The 19,722-nt window shown below is 36.2% G+C and overlaps 1 protein-coding gene across 1 annotated transcript; it reads right to left on the bottom strand.

Moving 5' to 3' along the window:
* Positions 1–1,521: 1,521 nt before the first annotated feature.
* LOC128226647 (uncharacterized) lies at positions 1,522–18,663 on the bottom strand. The gene is made up of 17 exons (XM_052936607.1): positions 18,497–18,663; positions 17,913–18,070; positions 14,993–15,133; positions 14,767–14,865; positions 13,243–13,354; positions 12,046–12,141; positions 11,681–11,821; positions 10,491–10,592; positions 10,196–10,279; positions 8,433–8,687; positions 6,973–7,596; positions 6,472–6,594; positions 5,912–6,031; positions 5,241–5,418; positions 4,660–4,759; positions 3,151–3,262; positions 1,522–2,468 (listed from the first exon to the last, which is right to left on the bottom strand). The coding sequence occupies exons 1-17, from the start codon at positions 18,638–18,640 to the stop codon at positions 2,313–2,315; spliced, it is 2,745 nt and encodes a 914-aa protein (XP_052792567.1). The 5' UTR covers positions 18,641–18,663; the 3' UTR covers positions 1,522–2,312.
* Positions 18,664–19,722: the final 1,059 nt, after the last annotated feature.

Here is a 19,722-nt window from a genome sequence, read left to right as displayed (position 1 = left end):
TGTCATGTGACCTGATGTTACGCTGGTGTTAACCTACAATGTACATGTCATGTGACCTGATGTAACGCTGGTGTTAACCTACAATGTACATCTCATGATCATGTGACCTGATGTAACGCTGGTGTTAACCTACAATGTACATGTCATGTGACCTGATGTAACGCTGGTGTTAACCTTCAATGTACATGTCATGTGACCTGATGTAACGCTGGTGTTAACCTTCAATGTACATGTCATGTGACCTGATGTAACGCTGGTGTTAACCTACAATGTACATGTCATGTGACCTGATGTAACGCTGGTGTTAACCTTCAATGTACATGTCATGTGACCTGATGTAACGCTGGTGTTAACCTACAATGTACATGTCATGTGACCTGATGTAATGCTGGTGTTAACCTACAATGTACATGTCATGTGACCTGATGTTACGCTGGTGTTAACCTACAATGTACATGTCATGATCATGTGACCTGATGTTACGCTGGTGTTAACCTACAATGTACATGTCATGTGACCTGATGTTACGCTGGTGTTAACCTACAATGTACATGTCATGTGACCTGATGTTACGCTGGTGTTAACCTACAATGTACATGTCATGTGACCTGATGTTACGCTGGTGTTAACCTTCAATGTACATCTCATGATCATGTGACCTGATGTTACGCTGGTGTTAACCTACAATGTACATGTCATGTGACCTGATGTAACGCTGGTGTTAACCTTCAATGTACATGTCATGTGACCTGATGTTACGCTGGTGTTAACCTACAATGTACATGTCATGTGACCTGATGTTACGCTGGTGTTAACCTACAATGTACATGTCATGTGACCTGATGTTACGCTGGTGTTAACCTACAATGTACATGTCATGTGACCTGATGTTACGCTGGTGTTAACCTACAATGTACATGTCATGTGACCTGATGTAATGCTGGTGTTAACCTTCAATGTACATCTCATGATCATGTGACCTGATGCAACGCTGGTGTAAACCTACAATGTACATGTCATGTGACCTGATGTAACGCTGGTGTTAACCTACAATGTACATGTCATGATCATGTGACCTGATGTAACGCTGGTGTTAACCTACAATGTACATGTCATGATCATGTGACCTGATGTTACGCTGGTGTTAACCTACAATGTACATGTCATGATCATGTGACCTGATGTTACGCTGGTGTTAACCTACAATGTACATGTCATGTGACCTGATGTAACGCTGGTGTTAACCTACAATGTACATGTCATGTGACCTGATGTTACGCTGGTGTTAACCTACAATGTACATGTCATGTGACCTGATGTAATGCTGGTGTTAACCTTCAATGTACATCTCATGATCATGTGACCTGATGCAACGCTGGTGTAAACCTACAATGTACATGTCATGTGACCTGATGTAACGCTGGTGTTAACCTACAATGTACATATCATGGTCAGGGAACAAGACCATATCTTGCCCTAAAGGAGGATTCAATGTTGTGGAGAATAGAGGAAGAAATAACAGATAATTGATATTTAATTCAAGTACAATCTTAAATAGTAACAATGAATTATGTACAAGTTTGTTTCAATTCAACCAATAATTGTCAACATAATGGTACATATATATAAAACACAAAAAAATGCAATTGTTTTGTTTGTAGTAAATGAAAACCTGTCACCATATCCACATGTTTCTATAATCAATAAATAATTGTCAAATCAAGGGAAGCTATCATGTACAATGAGTCAAAGGGTTGTAGGTTTTGGTTCCGATATTACAAATGTGATTTATAAATGCTTAATTCAATTCCTTCCAAACCATTTCAATTGTGGAGAAAAATAACTTATTTGTTTAATTAGGTTCACAAACAACCAGATTTTTTTTCAAATTATGATAAAAAGTAATTTCATTTGATAACATGTTCTATCCAAAGAGATGTGGCTTATTTGGAGCAATTGGAGTTCTAGTTCTTGATGTGCAAGAGTTATTTAAATTCTCATGCAAGAGTGAATTGTTCATGTGATCGACTGAATGAAGTTTAAGTTGATATCTCCAATGATTTAAAGTTATGAAAAAACACCTTAAAAACTGGATGGACAGACACCATAGATGATAACAATTATCTCGCACGTAGACAAAGATTTTATTTCGTTGGCTCAATCACTTAATTTGCAATGTACTTCTAGGAAAAATCATATTTTGAGAAGACAAATATATACTGTATGCTCCCGTTGAATCTGAAACTTCCAATAACTCATGTTCGATTCCGTCAAATTTCATAATTCTCAGGACCACTTAAGCAGCTCCATAATCACACTCTGCCGGTATATTTATGGTACTTGGTGTAGTCTGCATACAGAAGTTTGAAGATTTCAGTGAGGCCATGCGGAAGGACAACGTGTAACTGGGGGATTGCATGCCGATCACACAGGTCCAACATTCGGTATACCGCAGGTACCACTCCACGCTGGAATAGAGAGAAATAATTCATGAATTGATAGGCATGTCAAAAGGAGAAAATAAACTACATTTGATGATTTCTTTACAATTTGAATATTTGGTTAAAAGTTACACATAAATGTATATTCTGAACTGGGATTGTTCTGTTTCTTTAACAAATCTGAAGATTGATAAGAAATTTGTCAAGTAGTTACAACTAATAACAATGCATCATTTTAACAAGAGCACTGCAGGTTAATCAAGGGCCATGACTCCAGTATTTAAGCCAGTGATGGGACTCTCTTCTCGTATTGGTCAAGTAACCGTACCTAAATTCTGACCACCTCTTCTAGAGCATTTCAACAGACTTAATTTTTATTAAAACAAGCACATTAACAAATAAGTTATGTTCTAAACTCATCATATCTACTCTACTACTGGTGCCAATTTTTTTTTGTATTGTCAAATGTAAGTATGGCAACTTATTCCATGCTTTTTGGTTGTTTATTGAAAATAAAGGTTGATAATGTTAATCCTGATAAACTCACCATTTAGAACAGTGTTTAAATGGATGGATTTACGGTAGGTATTGTGATTATTAATATGTTGACAAAGTATAATATCTTCATGATATTTTTTCACGTAATGACCATACATGTACCAAAGTTACAATGATACCTCTCCTTTTTCTAAAATCTATGGTCGTATACCTTTATAGCAGGGAGGAGCGTGACTTTCTGCACAGCTGTGACATAGTCGGCCACAACATACACCGCCAGCTTGCCAAACTCAAGCTTGTGGGTCGCTATCAGAGAAAACAACCTGCACAGGTAAAAACAGATTGTTAGCCAGATGCCATTTCAGTGTAGATTCGTCAGAGGCCACAAGTTTTATTTGTGATGACTATCATCAAATTGATATATAGGTGATATTTGCTTATTTTTGTTTAAGATCAAAATTAATTTCAGAAAAGTGGAAATTTTCTGTGATAAGGAGTGAATACAAGTTTTATCTAACGCCAATATTCAGCAATTTTTCTATTTCTTTTTCGCTAAAATTTTAGAAACAAGTCATTTAATTAGTGTTAATTTAAAAATTCATGCGAGTCATTTCAGAAATTTCAACCTGCGTTGTAAACACTGTTTCTCTTAAAAGGTAAGCAATACTGAAACCAAAATCTATAATAGCAGTAAAAAACAAGCAAATTCACTGAATCCCCTGCCAGATAAGGCAAAGTAGATGGCATCAAAATTACGTAAACTATAGGTGAATTATTCCACCGGAAACATGCAATACGGCTGCACAGTGATACTCATATGAACATTTCATATTTGATATGCGTAAATTTGCAACCGTTTGAAAAAAAGAGAATATTGTTTATAGTGTAACATGTAGATTTGACCTCATAACCCAGTTTTTGACCCTACATTATTCAGAATCAATCTATTAAAATAGTTTATCAAGGCAAATATTCTGATTAAGTTCATGAAGATTGAACCAGAAATATTGCCAAAAAAATATAGCATTTAGTGATTCGATGGTGTTTCTACGATTAGACCTAGTGACTTAGTCTTTTATCCCATATAACCCAATTTCAAACATAAAAAGGTTCATCAAGGCAAACATACTGATGAAGATTGGAATATAAATATTGCAAAAAAGTAACCTCTGGAGTGTTCCCAAGGGTTTTCTAAGATTCAACCTAGTGACCTTGTTATTGACCCCATGTGACCCAGTTCATCAAGGCAAACATTCTGATTAAGTTTCATGAAGATTGGACTAGAAATATTGCAAAAATTTAACCTCTGGAGTGTTCCCTAGTTTTTTTACCTAGTAACCTAGTTTAGAACCCATGTGACCTATGCTATGGTTTCATCCAGGCAAGCATTCTGATTAAGTTTCATAAAGATTGGAGTGAAAATATTGCCGCTGTTTATTCCCAAGATTTCTATACGATTTGACTGAACGATCTAGTATTTGACCCCATGTGACCCACTTTGATCTAATGACTTATTTTTTTTTTTACCCCTAGGGACCAATTCATAAAATATACAACTGATGAGATTCCATCAAGGGTAACACACTGCCTGAGTTTGAACATTATCTGACCTATCCCTACAAAGATACTGTTCTGGAGAGTAAACAGAGTAACAAGGTTTAAAATGCTGCGGAAACGGACAGTAATAGGGAAGTTTTTATATGCTTTGTTTGCATCTTACCTTTCCATCTGATAAGCACAAGCTAGGAGACTGTCAATGACGTCCGCCTTTCCCGATACCTGGTCCTGGTCGGAGTGCTCCACAACAGACAGCAGCAGGCCTGGACAGATATTAAGGAATATGATCATCATGGACAACTACTCTACAATTTCTGCTTTTCAATAGCAAAGAAGGCATAACTTACAAGCTTAAGTTAATGTCTGCACTTCAATAAGACCTCTTATGTATGTATATAAGCCATTGCTATATTCAAACCCCATATTCAAACTGCTGTATTTTACTACTGAAAAGAAGAAGCATTATTAGCTAAACAAAGTGAAATGTTTCTGGTAAGTGCAGTGTTAGGGCACTAGATTCTCACCAATGGTTCGATTCCCAGCCTGAGTTTGGTTAGTGGTCACCAAGCCGGAAAAGTGGGTTTTCTCAGGGAACTACGGTTTCTCCTACAACACAAGGCCACACACTCGACAACATTGTGCAAACTAGAGTGACTTAGTTTAAGTTATCACAACTTTCTTCACTATCTTTGTAATATATATAATGTTTAAACTAAACAAAGTGAACAATAAATGCAAGAATACGTTTAGCACAGGCTATGAACGTTGGTACATTCTGGAAGACTGTTTCTGTGTGGTGCACGAGGAGGGCATTAAGCAGGTTACAGACTGCATGAAAGGCTGGCAGGTAGGTGCTGCCTTCTAGCGGGGTGAATACACAGCTGTGCATGGCCAACATCACTGTCTGGCTTGGCAGGAACTTCTGGTAACAGATATCATCATTACATTAGAAAAATCAGTCTGAATGAAAAAAATATTTTAATGTACCAAGAAATCTCATCAAATCACACAGAAATCAGAAATGATTGTGAATGACTCCTTCCTGAGAGTATCTTCTTTTAAAACTTTTCTTACATTTGAACTTTTTTATTACAAGTATTACCCTTTCCTGTTTCTTAAACTGTTTCTTAAACTAAAAAAGAATATTGTATTTTTACAACAAAATAAAATTGATGTGGTCTGAAGGGAAATAAACCTAATATATTGGGTAATATCAGTAACTTCAAATAACGAGACTTTTTAATGAAACTGTTTGAAATTGGTTCAAATTCTAAATTAAATGCATATTTCTTTGTTGCATATTAATCAACAAATCCGCCTATTGGTATGTTGATGCAACAGAAATGTACAACATACAATAAATACTAATACCAGTCACTTAACAATTTTCCATCCCCTAGGGTGACTTGTATTACCTTGCCCAGAAGCAGCAATTGTTGCTGTGCCTGAAGAAGAGGCACTGTGATCTCCATGACAACCGATCGGTCATCCCAGCCCTGCAGTCGCTCAACAATACACTGCCAGTTCAACATTAGCTGGAAAAAAAACATGTAGCATTTTGCATATCAGTATGTCAAACTTAATTTGAAAATTCAAAAACTTTTCAGTTTAAAAGACCTTTTGATGGTCAATAGACAGATAAAACACAATTGGTATATATTAAAAACAACCATGCCCTAAGATGAAATAACAGTGAAATTATGGTTCTGGTCAAATCAGAGTTCTTCAAGTAAAGTAACCATCAGCACAATAAGATTCATTCGTTTCACAGGTTTAAAAAGATATGCTAAAGAGGAGATTTACTGTAAACAAAGTGATGAAGCCTATGTAGCATAAACATGTCCCCTCATCTTTTCATAGCCAGTAACAAAGCAAAGAATAATGCTAAAAGAAAATATGTGGCAAAGTGATTCACGAAACTACTTTGATATCATTTGTATTCAAATATTAATGACAAAAAACATGTTGTTCTCACATCTTTTGCCACTTTCCTAACCACTTTGGTCTGCTCTTGTATAAACTCCAGCTTTAACAGACTTCTCCAGATGAACAGGGATGAACTCACTTTACCCCGATCTGACTGCAGAGTGCTTGGGTGCTGAAATTTATGCAAATATACCTGATCATAGGCAACATATGCACTATCAATGTCTCTCAATAACCACATTCAATTTGCATGTTCTTTCAGGAATAATATAGTTCTATATAGTATGAAAAGAACCATCCTTCAAACTTCAATGGAAGTATGTTAATAGTTTTATAATATTGCTTTGATGAGGAAATTTAATACCATGTCAGGTTTAAGCTGTCTGGGTACATCTTGGAAGTTGTCAATGCCGAGGCTAATCAAGATGGCAGCCATGCTGCAGCACAATATGGCCACTCTTTTATGTACTTATTTGAGTTTTACAGTTCCATGAAGTGTGGATAAAAACACAGATTTTTAATATTTTTTTGTTGTAAAGAAATTTAGTACCATGTCATGTTCCAGCTGTCTGAGCACATCTTGAAACTGGTCGATGTTGAGGGCAACCAGGATGGCAGCCATGACAGTTTGTGTCTGTTGCAGCACCAGAAGGTCGCCATTCTCCAGTAGATGACCCTTGTACACCAGTATCCTGAAGTCCAGTGGCTCAATGGCTTCACTGGTAGCCAGCTTGTCTGGTTCTGTACAGATACCTATATCTCTAGCTTCGCTCCCTGTAATGTCATCTTTACATTGTAAAATGGCCCTAACTTGGTTTATTATATCAGATGTGCCATTGTCTTTTGAGCTAGAGGTATCCATCTCATTTTCTTCTGAAACAGATGTATGTTTTCTCTTTCTACTTTTTCTAGAATCTCTCAAATGTCCAGTCCCATACTCAGTTGCATCTGTCTTCTTCAGGCTACTACTGTGTTCACTGCTATTCTCAATACATAATGGTGGTTGCTTGTCTGGTGTTTGTGTATTCAGGGCCTGCCTGACCACCTGTACCAAGTGTTGCCATAGTGCCAGTTTGGTTTCCATGGTGAGAACAGATGCATGGAGGGTGTGGTACCGGGCTGAGGTCTGCAGGAACCATAGGGCAGCCAGTCGGCCATGCACATTTCCATTCTCCTGTAATGATTGAAAATCTTTACAATCAAAGATTAAGCAAAGCATTTTTAATAATTTTACAATAGCATTATTTAAAAAATGTGTCACTATATGGTGGAAATTTGTGGCAAGTTAATTCAGATCCTTAAAAAAGTTCAAGAGATTATATTTACACCTCAACATCCATTCCTTAAATGAATGGCCTTTCAGCAATTGATTCATCATCCGATGAACACAACATCTTCGGATATGCTTGGATTGCACATAGATATACATGTGCATTGTAAATTGTGTACCTTGTTATTGTTTTGGCCAGGAAAAATCTTAAACAAACATGAAATGCATGATTGATGTCATTATCAGGGATATGAACACAGATGGGCTGGCTAAAGCTGAGGTGTCAACATTTCTTGTTTATGTTTTTTTTCCTTCTTTAAAAAAAGCCTCTAAAATGTGTTGTTGTTTTTTTCAATAGAAAACATGACCAAATAAACTCCTAACCCTAATGAACTCATCCCCCTAAACACATCTACATTGGACCACACTACATTGAACCGCACTACATTGAACCGCACTACATTGAACCGCACTACATTGGACCGCACTACATTGAACCGCACTACATTGAACCGCACTACATTGAACAGCACTACATTGGACCGCACTACATTGAACCGCACTACATTGAACCGCACTACATTGAACCGCACTACATTGAACCGCACTACATTGAACCGCACTACATTGGACCGGACAGACGGACAACTTGAGCTAAAACAATATGTCTCCAAAACAATATGTCTCCCCATTAATGGGGGAGATGTTATTCCCTAAATCATCTACATAGAGAAACTTACATGACTGTTATCAATAACTTTGTGGCACCACTTCAAGATGGCTGGCATAGTTTTGTACAGATTCTCTTTTATTTTAGTATCTTTATGTGCACAGGTGAGCACAGCAGTGCAAGATCGGACCAGCAGGGACTCGTGATGAGAGTATGTGCAATCTTTCACACTGGAGGCCAGTTTTAATACAGGTCTTGCCATTAACACGTACATCTCCTCACAGGCAGACTTCAGACTGTCATTCAGGTATGGACGATTCCACAGCTGCAACCAAATAAGAACACAAACATCAACATGATTTAAAATCCAATAAATGTTACCTAACATGTATCAGCAAATACAGGTACATTTTTGTGTGTAATATCCATGTTTAATTTCATTTTTAATCAAATTACTGGTAAAACTACTTTTCTTAAACTAAAAGTAGTTTCAGAGCAAGACAACATGGGCAACAGGAGTCAAATGACTTTTGTTTGGATTTGGTATTGGCTATGCATGGGTATTGGGTAAAATTGGAAATACACATAACTTTATCTTGTTGTTCAATAAGACTCAAAGATTGTCCAGAAGTAACAAGATATTTTCAACACTCTGCCAAAGGCATTACACTACAAACACTTAAAATATTTTCTAAACCCGGAAAGAAACCGGTCACCCTTTTTTGAAAGTGATTGTTGTGTATGGCAAGGCCACTATTTAAGCCCTCTGCATTTAAGTATTAATTTTAACACCTTGAACAATAATTAAAGTCGCTTGTCAACTCTGGTTTTGAACTAAACTACTATGATGGAAATTTTAGAACTTTTTACAACCTTTTTAACTTCGTAGTGCTCAAGTATGCTGACAAGTGTTATTTTTTCAGAAGATGCCAAACAATTTCAAGAAACATTACCGGTAAATGCATTTGAAAAATACTGTATGTATTGGAAACTTAATATTAACAAAAGCAAAACCAAGTAATGGTATTTGGAGCAAGAAAGCTAGGCCAGTCTGCATTTGAAATACAAAACGAAATAAAATCAACTTGTCAATAGTTATAAATACATGCAACTGCTACTCATACAGGCAAGAAATTTTTACTTACCAATCAACTTGCAATTTGAATTGTTTAATTCCACAGTTTAACTTAATTTAATGTACGGGTCTAAAATTTGGGAATTTGAGTCAATTGACAAAATACAAAATGACTTCCTAAGAAAAATAACAATTTCTAGAAAAAGCACCCCTTCGTACATTTTGTATGCTGAATTATAATAATAGAATATTGAAAGAAATTAGTGTCACCATCTTTAACTGAACAATCTGGAATTCGTTATGGAGATATCATTAACAATTACCCATATTTTAAGTGGCTACTACATGTTCAATGTTTCTTAAATGAATGATGACTTCAATATATTTGGAGAAATCAGTCACCAGCAAACTGGGCGAAAAATAAACATGCTTCCAGTTGCGTTGAGTTCAGTCAATGGATATGCCTTTTTTCTAAAGAAAGTGTTGTGAAATTCCGTTGTTCTTGTCATGTACTGCGAATTGGAATAGGTCGTCATGATAACATAAACTGGGATTTTAGGTTTTGTCCCTTATTTAAATTTATGAGGGGAGATAACTTTGCATCAAAGTGCCCAAGGGTAACAATTATTTCAAGATGCACAGCTTCAAATTATCACAGTCAATTCCTTCAAGTAGCTCTGCTCCAGACAAAATATGATCCAAGAAAAAGAAGAAGATAAAATAAAAGAGTAATGTCAACACAATTATTCTTAACCCACCCTTGAAATCTCCTGCAGCAGGAAAAAAGTCAATGTCAGGGCCCCTGGCTTTCCTGTTTTTCCCGTTTTAACTTCTACGACCAACTGAAACACACGTATGTGGTTATATAACCATGCATGTTAAAGTTTTGAGTTGATAACAGCTTAAGCTTTCAGAAAATAAACTGAAATAAACTATCAAGCATAAACTGTTTTAAGTTATTTCTTCAATATAGAATGTATCAGCATAGAACCATTGTAATATACTGTGGAACCATATTTATACATGACACTACTCTGGGTGTGCGTATATTACCTGTGTGAGATGGGGTGTCAACTTCTCCAGCACTGTGTAGTCTCCAACCAGGGCCTGACATGACACCTCTGCCGGCAGCATGTATTGCAACATGTCCGGCTTCTGTATTGTAAACCAAGCATGATTGATACTGTGTTATAGAATCCAAGAAAACAAGTCACTGAGTAACCCTTGCAATACAATAGTTACCTACCGGTTTACCTGCCAGTTGAAAATAATATAAAAAACCCAAGCATAAATAGTATTTTACTGTTTTAGTTGCAATAAAAACTGAAACAACTGTTTGGTATTTTTCATTAATCTCTTAAATTACCTTGTTCACATTTTTAAGAAGCAATTTTAATTCTTTTTCACAGGGGACATGATATTTTCTATAGTATTGTCATCATTTGTTTGGTATTTTGATTATTTACAAGTTACCATAGCAACCATATTTGTCCAAAAATATTAAAATTATATAATCTGCATTATTATTATTTGTCCTGATACTAAATTTTAATTTCGTGAACCTTTGCTTTTCTACTCAGTGAGGTCATTTCATTATGTTCGTTGCCATGGCAATAACATCTTTTTGTCCAACACAAAATACATTTCATGAACATGCATTATTTTATTGTTACTTTCTATATAAATTTTAAGTTTCATAAAACAATCTTGCATACTTACTGAGATATTGACATATTTATCAGGAGAATAGAGAGACACATACATATATACCACAATTAAGGTAAGTAGAAAAAATAATGGCATAAATAATCTCCTTTTTGCCCTTTATCCTCATATTGTACCGGGTAGCTTTAATATGTTCTCAATGATGCCAGTTATGTGGTATTTTACTGTTTTCATTTTTTTGGTAAAACACAAAAATTAAATGATATGTATAATCTCCTAATGGTCCTATAATCAAAGGTTCTTAAACCTAGCTTGCATACTTCTTGAGATATTTCAACATACTGTTTTCCAGACAGACAGCAAAACTTGTGAACATTTTTATTATGACAATTTACAATGATCTACAACAGCTGAATAAATAATTAAAATTGTATAACAGTTTTTTTTCTAAGATAAAACAATTTTGCAAAATATGATGCAGCAGACGCTGACTTCACCAAGGATTTAAGTTTAACAATCTCACTACTACTTCAGAGACGAACAGACAAGTTAAGAAGCAGTAATACCGGTAATCTCACCTGTGCAGTGTTGTTGACGAGTTCCAGCATCCAGGTGAGGAAGGTTGGCACATGCAGTAGCTGGAAGATTGGGAGCCGGCCACAGCTCGACAACATCCTGGTACCCAGCTCAAGGTACAGCTTGCACACGCTTTCCTCACCCTGAATACATACATAAACAGATGGTCAAATAACCTTAAGCAATAATGTAAGTACCGGTATGCCCAAAACTAGTAAACAATTTGATTTGAGTCCATTTAGAAATTTTAAAGAGGTTTATCACCATTACACATATAGTTAATATGTACACAATTGTATACCAATATATTTAAATGTATATTGTCATCAGTAATATATTCATTAATACACAGCTATATGAATGTTACCTTGCTAACAGCAATGGAGAGCCCAGCCAGGACACCAATCAGCACCCTCAACTGGTCACATGGCCACAGCTCAACCAATGGAAAATGATACAGTATCTGCAAATTGAATAAAACTTTCACATGCATATCATATGTAAAATAAATTGTTTAATGTAAGCTTTAAAGATAAACAAGAGCGGTCGTAAGACAGCGCGCTCGACTACACCGCTTTGACTTAGAAATGAATACAATAACGATGTAATATTACCAAGTTTGGTCTCTTTATGTCAAACCTAACTAAAATTATTCAATACATAAGGTGACTTTGATGCTGCCCTCCCACCAGCCCGCCCGAACGATGACGCAAATCATTCAAATAACTTGATTTCTCATTATGAAAATTTGGTTAAGAATATAAAAATATGCCTTTCAAAAGAAATAAAAAAATAAAAAAAAATAAAAAAATCAAGAGCCATAATTTGTATTTACCCGGTAGGGTTAAAATGGAGTTATTATGTTTCTTGTTGTAAGATGGTAGTAAATAATTTTGAATTTTATTAAGTGCATTTAATGAACGGTATAGAAGTTTTTTTATTAAAATCCCAACTTGCCCTTAACTTTTACTTGCCTAAAACTTTAACCTAAGTCAATCAGGGGCCATAACTTGTATTAAGGATATGGAGTTCGGTAACCTCATTGGGTGATGGTCCTGAACAATTGTGTGAAGTATTAAGTAAATTGAATGAAGAGTATAGAAGTTATTAATTAATATCCCAACCTGCCCTAAAACTTTAACCTAAGTTCCATAGTCAATCAGGGGCCATAATTTGTATAAAAGATAATATGGAGTTATCTAACCTCATTATGTGTTGGCTTTGAACAACTGTGTGAAGTATCAAGCCAATTGAATGAATGGTATTGGACTTACAAGTGAAAATCCCAACTTGCTCTAAAACTTTAACCAGACGCCGACGCTGGGGCGAGTAGTATCGCCCACCTAATCTTCGAACAGTCGAGCTAATAATGACAAAGATTTCAAACTAATTTCATTTGTTGTTGATACCAGTAGATTTTTTTTTATAACAATACATTTGTATCTCAAAATCACATTGGAACATTACAACTCGAAGAGCAAAGATACAAGAAGCATAACTTGTCTTGATCATTATGAGATGTTTTGTAGCTATTACACCCCTTACTATATCCCCACTGTGGTACCTGTCCAATGTTGATCCAAGGTGTCCAGTCCATGTCAGGTAGAGACTGACCGGTGTCTGACATCAGCTGCTGTAGGTGGCCTGCAGACTCCTGGAGCCGCAACAGGCTCTCACTGGGTGATAATGATATGGAGTCATTTGTATATTACACAGAATTGTCTATCATGATAATATCAGATAAGTGAAAAACTATTTGAAGTTGTCAAGTCCTATAACATACAATATACCACTACAATTAATCTCTGTTGAGTTTTAAAAAAGACTAAGAGAGCCGTACTGAATTATGCCCTATTATTCAGGGTCCATTTTCATAAAGCAACGTAGTTTTAGCTTATATTAATATAATAAGTAGTAAGTTGTCTTTTTTCAAAGCCTAATTCATTGAAAACCAGCAATGATTGTACAATAAAATCGGTAAGATGCAAGAAAATAGACTAAATGATGAAATAATAGGAGTAATTATTATGAAAAGTTGAGGGTTTTTTAAAAGTTTTCAAAAATAAGACTGAGACAAAATAGAAAATAATATGAAAGGGTAAATACACCTTTTTTGATGTCAATATTAACTGCTGAGGGCAGCAAAATGGTTTGCAGTCTGAGTGAAAAGCATACTTTAAAAGTTAACATACTTTGACCCTACTTTGCTCAAAACCGAGTGGAAATGAGAAGAAATATAATACAGAATTACCGGTAGTTTAACTTAACCCGAAAAAGAAGAACTCATGTTACATCATTTGCTGATGTGGTCAAAATGATTTCATGATGTGTAAAATTCAAAAACAAATACCACTCATATCATCTTTTTGTGTGATTTCAAAAAAACATCTGGATTAAGTTGGTATACACAAACAAACGTTATTTTATCTTTGTGATTCAACCTTGGGATGACTTTTTTTGTTCAAATTTAAACAAATCATTTTTTGAATTTTGGAAAAATCTTGCTCCACCTTGAAGTTAAACATTTGTTTGGCAGGTTGATGGGCTGGTGTTTTTATATGAAGTGTTGGATGTATTTGTTGTCCTATGAGGAAAATATATTGGAAGTTTTGTTTGTGATAAAAGGCTCTTTAAAAGAGAATGGTAGAAAGTGTGCCATCTGTATGTCAGTTAAGTATTTGGCCAGGGTATGCATATATGTTAAACACATCAAAAAAAGACATTTCATGCTAAAGTTAAGATATTTTTCTCATTACTGAGGTTTTATATGACAATATTAGGACCTACCAGGCAGCCACTGAAGGTGTATATTATGAACTGAGGCGTAAGCCAAGGTTTTTTCACTGCCACAGGCTAAATTAGACATCAGTGGTCCATTAGATACTTTTGGACATGTCCAGACTAGCCAAAAATATATTTTTATGGACGGCTGACGTTATAAAACTTTAATTTAAGAAAAACAGTCATAAACGGACTAATCTGCTCTATTCATGTAAGGTATAATATAACATAATATATATCTATCAACAATTATACATCCATTGGTTAAAAAATGCTGAAGCTTTGACCAATTTCAACAGCATCATACTTATTCATGTCCCTGTGCCAAGGTGTCTCTTGGTCACCGATGACTGTCAGCAGTTCGCTCAAACTGGTCAGTACACCACCCAGCTTTGCTCTCTTATGTCTGAAACATGGATACATGTGTAGGCGAGATGTTATCGTTTTGCTGCCAACAGCAACTCGTAACCATTTACTTATTTGCTTAAACTCACCATGCATTACTATTACACATCTTTTCCTGCACAACTTACTTTTTCGGACTGCTGTGTGTCAATGTGCCAGTTCCATGCTTCCAGAGTTGGGTGACTATCTCTGTAAGCAGTTCTCCTGTCTCAAAGAACACGCCTGAATCCAGGACAGCCTGGGTTACACTTTTAGGTGTTTTATAATTGCTACAAAAAATAAAAATAAGTTTTTGATTAATAGTCTTAAACTGGAAATGAGACAATACAATTTTGGAATCTTTTGTACTCGTTTAGGTGCATGTGTATTCATTGATCTTGAAGAAGAATGCAGCAGGGCATGTAAGAATATTCCATGAAGCGTGCTAGCCCTTCTTGGTAATATGCACACGTTTCCGAAAGAAACAGCAAAAAAAGTGACCCCGACATGATTTGAACAAGCAAACTTCTGATCTGGAGTCATTGCCCTGCTGTATTCTTGCAGCATAAATGCAAGAAAAAATTTGATTAATAACAAGAGATGTTTGTCAAACATTATGCCCCCCCCTGAGCGCCATGTTGTCAGGATTATATGGACAATTGAATGAAATATGCATGGACCGAAATGACAGCTGATTTGTTGCTGTTTTAAGATTATGACCATTAAAGTGTGAGGATAAAGTGTGATATGACCGTCATGACCTTTGACTCTATGAACTCAAAATCCAGAGTCATCAGCTGGTCACCAGAAACCTAAATGTCAAGTTTGAGGGCCATGGGTGCAGGCATTGTCAAGTTATCACAAGACAAGTTTTTTTCGTTCCAGGTCACTGTGACCTTGACCTTTGACCCGATGACCCCTTAAATCATAAGGGGTCATCTACAAGTCAGATGCAACTCCAAGTCAAGTTTGAAGGCCATGGGTTCAGGCATTGTTGAGTTATCACTCGGACAACCTTTTATCATTCCAGGTCACTGTGACCTTGACCTTTGACCCGATGACCACTTAAATCATAAGGGGTCATCTACAAGTCAGATGCAACTCCAAGTCAAGTTTGAAGGCCATGGGTTCAGGCATTGTTGAGTTATCACTCGGACAACCTTTTACCATTCAAGATCACTGTGACCTTGACCTTTGGCTCTATGAATCCTAAAATCAATAAGGGTGATCTACTGGTCAGGCTTAACACCCATATCAAGTTTAATGATCATATGTTCAGGCATTGTTGAGATATCAGTGGGGGAAGATTTGTTAACTTTTTTCCGTTAAAAGGTTACTGTGACATTGACCTTGGTCTGATGACCCCCAAAGTCGATAGGGTCATTTACTGGGCAGGCCCAACCTTCATGTCAAGTTTGATGACCATAGGTCCAAGAATTGTCGAGTTTGCTTTCAAGGTCACTGTGACCTTGACCTTTGACCCCTAAAATCAATAAGGGTCATCTACTGGTCAGGCCCAACCTCCATGTCAAGTTTGAGGGCCATGGGTGCAGGCATTGTTGAGTTATCACTTGGACAACCTTTTATCATTCAAGGTCACTGTGACCTTGACCTTTGGCCCAATGACCCCTAAAATTAATATGGACAATCTTCTGGCCAGGCTCAACCTTCAAATCAAGTTTGAGGGCCATGGGTGCAGGCATTGTTGAGTTATCATTCGAACAACCTTTTACCATTCAAGGTCACTGTGACCTTGACCTTTGGCCCAATGACCCCCAAAAACAATAGGGGTCATCTACTTGTCAGGCCCAACCTCCAAGTCAACTTTGAGGGCCATGGGTGCAGGCATTGTTGAGTTATCACTCGAACAACCTTTTACCATTCAAGGTCACTGTGATCTTGACCTTTGACCCATTGAGCCCAAAAAACAATAGGGGTCATCTACTGGTCAGGTCCAACCTCCAAGTCAAGTTTGAGGGCCATGGGTGCAGGCATTGTCATGTTATCACTCAGACAACCTTTTACCATTCAAGGTCGCTGTGACCTTGACCTTTGGCCTGATGACCCCCAAAAACAATAGTGGTCATCTACTGGTCAGGCCCAACCTCCATGTCAAGTTTGAGGGCCATGAGTGCAGGCATTGTTGAGTTATCACTCGGACAAGCTTTAAAATTATTTTACCATTAAAGGTCACTGTGACCTTGACCATTGACCCGATGACCCCCAAAATCAATAGGGGTCATCTACTGGTCAGGCCCAACCTTCATGTGAAGTTTGATGACCATACGTCCAGGAATTGTTGAGTTATCACTCGGACAAGCTTTGGTCTACCGACGGACCGACCGACCGACATACCGACATGCCTGTGCAAAGCAATATACCCCTCTTCTTCGAAGGGGGGCATAATTACATTTTAAATAATTATTCATTACAATTAAAATTATCTTCTGCAATTGAGGATTTTTTTAAAAGAAATGTAACAAACAAGATACGTTTGTATAAAAGAATAGCTGATTTTTGTAATGTTGTATATCATTTGTTAAATGACATCGCGCTAATCCAATCGGAGCGCAATATTGAACTAAATAATGACGTCATAACTCTTAGTGTGTTACACAATCTAAACTTTAAGTTTCATCTATTAGGACTAGGCAAGTGTAAATATTTGTACTGTATATTATGCACTTCTGATTCATACTTATATGAAATAAAACTTAAGTACCAAACAAATGGAATTAAGTGTACCAATCTAAACTTTAAGTTTCATCTATTAGGACTAGGCAAGTGTAAATATTTGTACTGTATATTATGCACTTCTGATTCATACTTATATGAAATAAAACTTAAGTACCAAACAAATGGAATTAAGTGTACCATGGTCCTTTTATTAACAAAAAATATGCTCTATCTACAAAACTTCAACCTGATTGACTGTTATCCAGGAACTATGAGTAGCTGATTTCTTTAATGTTAGAAGTTTCTACAAATTTCATGAAAACAAACACGATGGCTACTGAATTTGACACTGATCATTTCTCAGGCATTGCATATTGATGCAAGCAGTTTTACCATTCTGTGTGTTCTGCTTTGTTAAGGAGAGCCTGGACTATATGTTCGGCCACTTTTCTCCTCTGTTCCTGCGACAACACAGTCTCCATAGCAACCAGGTTACCTAGCAACAGGTCCCAACAGGCAAGATCAAGGTTGTCTCCAGTCACTTGCCACAGCTGTAAAGTTTCAGTGGCACAATGTAAATGCGTGAAGGAATTCATTGTTACTTACATTCCAATCTTATATATTTAATGATCCATTAAAATGTAGGATCCATTTCAATATTTGTGACACTTGTCTGATGTTCTGTATCAAGTTTAGATTCATACGAAAAAATGTATAATTTTTTATGATATTTACTTATAACATTGTAATTTAGGAATATTCGATATTCCTTAAAGAAACTCTTCTGAAATAATTCAACTCAGTTTGTGTTTATATTCATGAAAATTCACCGATGAATTAATGCAATTGATTTATGACATCATTTCAGAGAGGAAATTCCAGGAATTGTCATGTATAAGATTAGTTTATACATACATATTTTCACTGGCAAAATGTGTAATCAGACAAGCAGTCATGCTAAAAATAGACGGACATACGGTGCCAGTCCATGTACACTGTCTGCTGCCCAGAGTGAAAGCTTCGGAGAATGAAACCATGGATGAAATTATATCAGTGACCACCGACCAGTCTGTAGTTCCCAAGTGGAGCAGCAGAGCCCGCACACGCTGAACGGTCAACATATCCTAAAATAAAGGTTAGCAGATAGTTGGTAAAGAAAACAAATACTGTAGCATAAGTAACAATTATGTCATCTGAAAGTGTTATCTGCTTGATACATAAACACTGCTTCTATAGTCAGTCTGTATTTAAATTAAGTGTCATTTAAGAGAAATCCCATGATAAATCATATCAAAAAGCCAAATTTCAAAAGTATGATTAAAAGACATAATAAGAGCTTTGCACGATCGATTATATATGCCTCTTTATCTTAAAAATACACCCCTATTCCGAACATCGTTTATCCAAAATTATCGCTATTTCGAATTTATTTTTCGGCCCCGATTTTACTCCTTCTTTGTTTAACTAAATTTTGGTCTTTAATCTGAATTCGCTATTCCGAACTAATCATTATTCCGAAGTAAAAATTACGGTTCCGATTTGGTATTTCACACCTAATTATCAATTCTTAATTCGAACCTGATCGTGTCATAGTTTTTCACACCTTGCTGCGAATGCACTCAGGCAACGGCTTGAGGTGACATTGGAGCACAATTAGCGCTTGTTTAAGAATGACATTGAGCACGCGTATGTTACAAACATCGATGTCAGAAAATGAGCGATTCATTTCAGTGATGTAGTATATAATTGCTGGTTAACACATTCTGAATATCATTCGAAAATGTCATCAGATTCATACACGTGCTGTCATTTTGTTTTAAATGTTTTATGTTGTTCTAATAAAGAAGTATAATAACGAATTATTTGTCAATTATTAAACAATAAATCAACAAATAGTTTTATATATGAAAGATAACTCAAACCGAGTATATCATATTGGTAACGTGTAACCGACATTGCAATTTTCACGACTTAGTATTTCACGTCATCTAATTCGCGAACGCTGTCATTTGCGGAAAATTGTTAATCTGAAACACCGCTATTCCGAAGTAATTTGTTGGGTCCCTACAACTTCGGATTCACGGTGTTCAATTGTAAATACAATAATGATGTAATGTGTGCCTTTCAAAAGCAATAAAAAGGGTCAATTTAAGAAGTAAAAACGCCCCAATGAGACGAAACCAGGTTTTCAATGATTGGCAGA

This window comes from Mya arenaria, chromosome 3 (assembly GCF_026914265.1).
Source record: "Mya arenaria isolate MELC-2E11 chromosome 3, ASM2691426v1".
In the NCBI taxonomy this organism is placed as follows: domain Eukaryota; kingdom Metazoa; phylum Mollusca; class Bivalvia; order Myida; family Myidae; genus Mya; species Mya arenaria.
The sequence above is the reverse complement of the archived record's forward strand: the minus strand, read 5'-3'. Positions and strand labels throughout refer to the sequence as shown.

What these genes read in the sequence shown, in the direction of transcription:
- LOC128226647 (XM_052936607.1), bottom strand. Translation starts at nt 18,640, where the DNA reads ATGTTGACCGTTCAGCGTGTGCGGGCTCTGCTGCTCCACTTGGGAACT. An exon ending in AAAGCAGAACACACAGAATG is followed by an intron (nt 15,134 to 17,912) that starts GTAAAACTGCTT and finishes TATTTTTTGTAG; the next exon opens with CAATTATAAAACACCTAAAA. An exon ending in ACACACAGCAGTCCGAAAAA is followed by an intron (nt 14,866 to 14,992) that starts GTAAGTTGTGCA and finishes TCCATGTTTCAG; the next exon opens with ACATAAGAGAGCAAAGCTGG.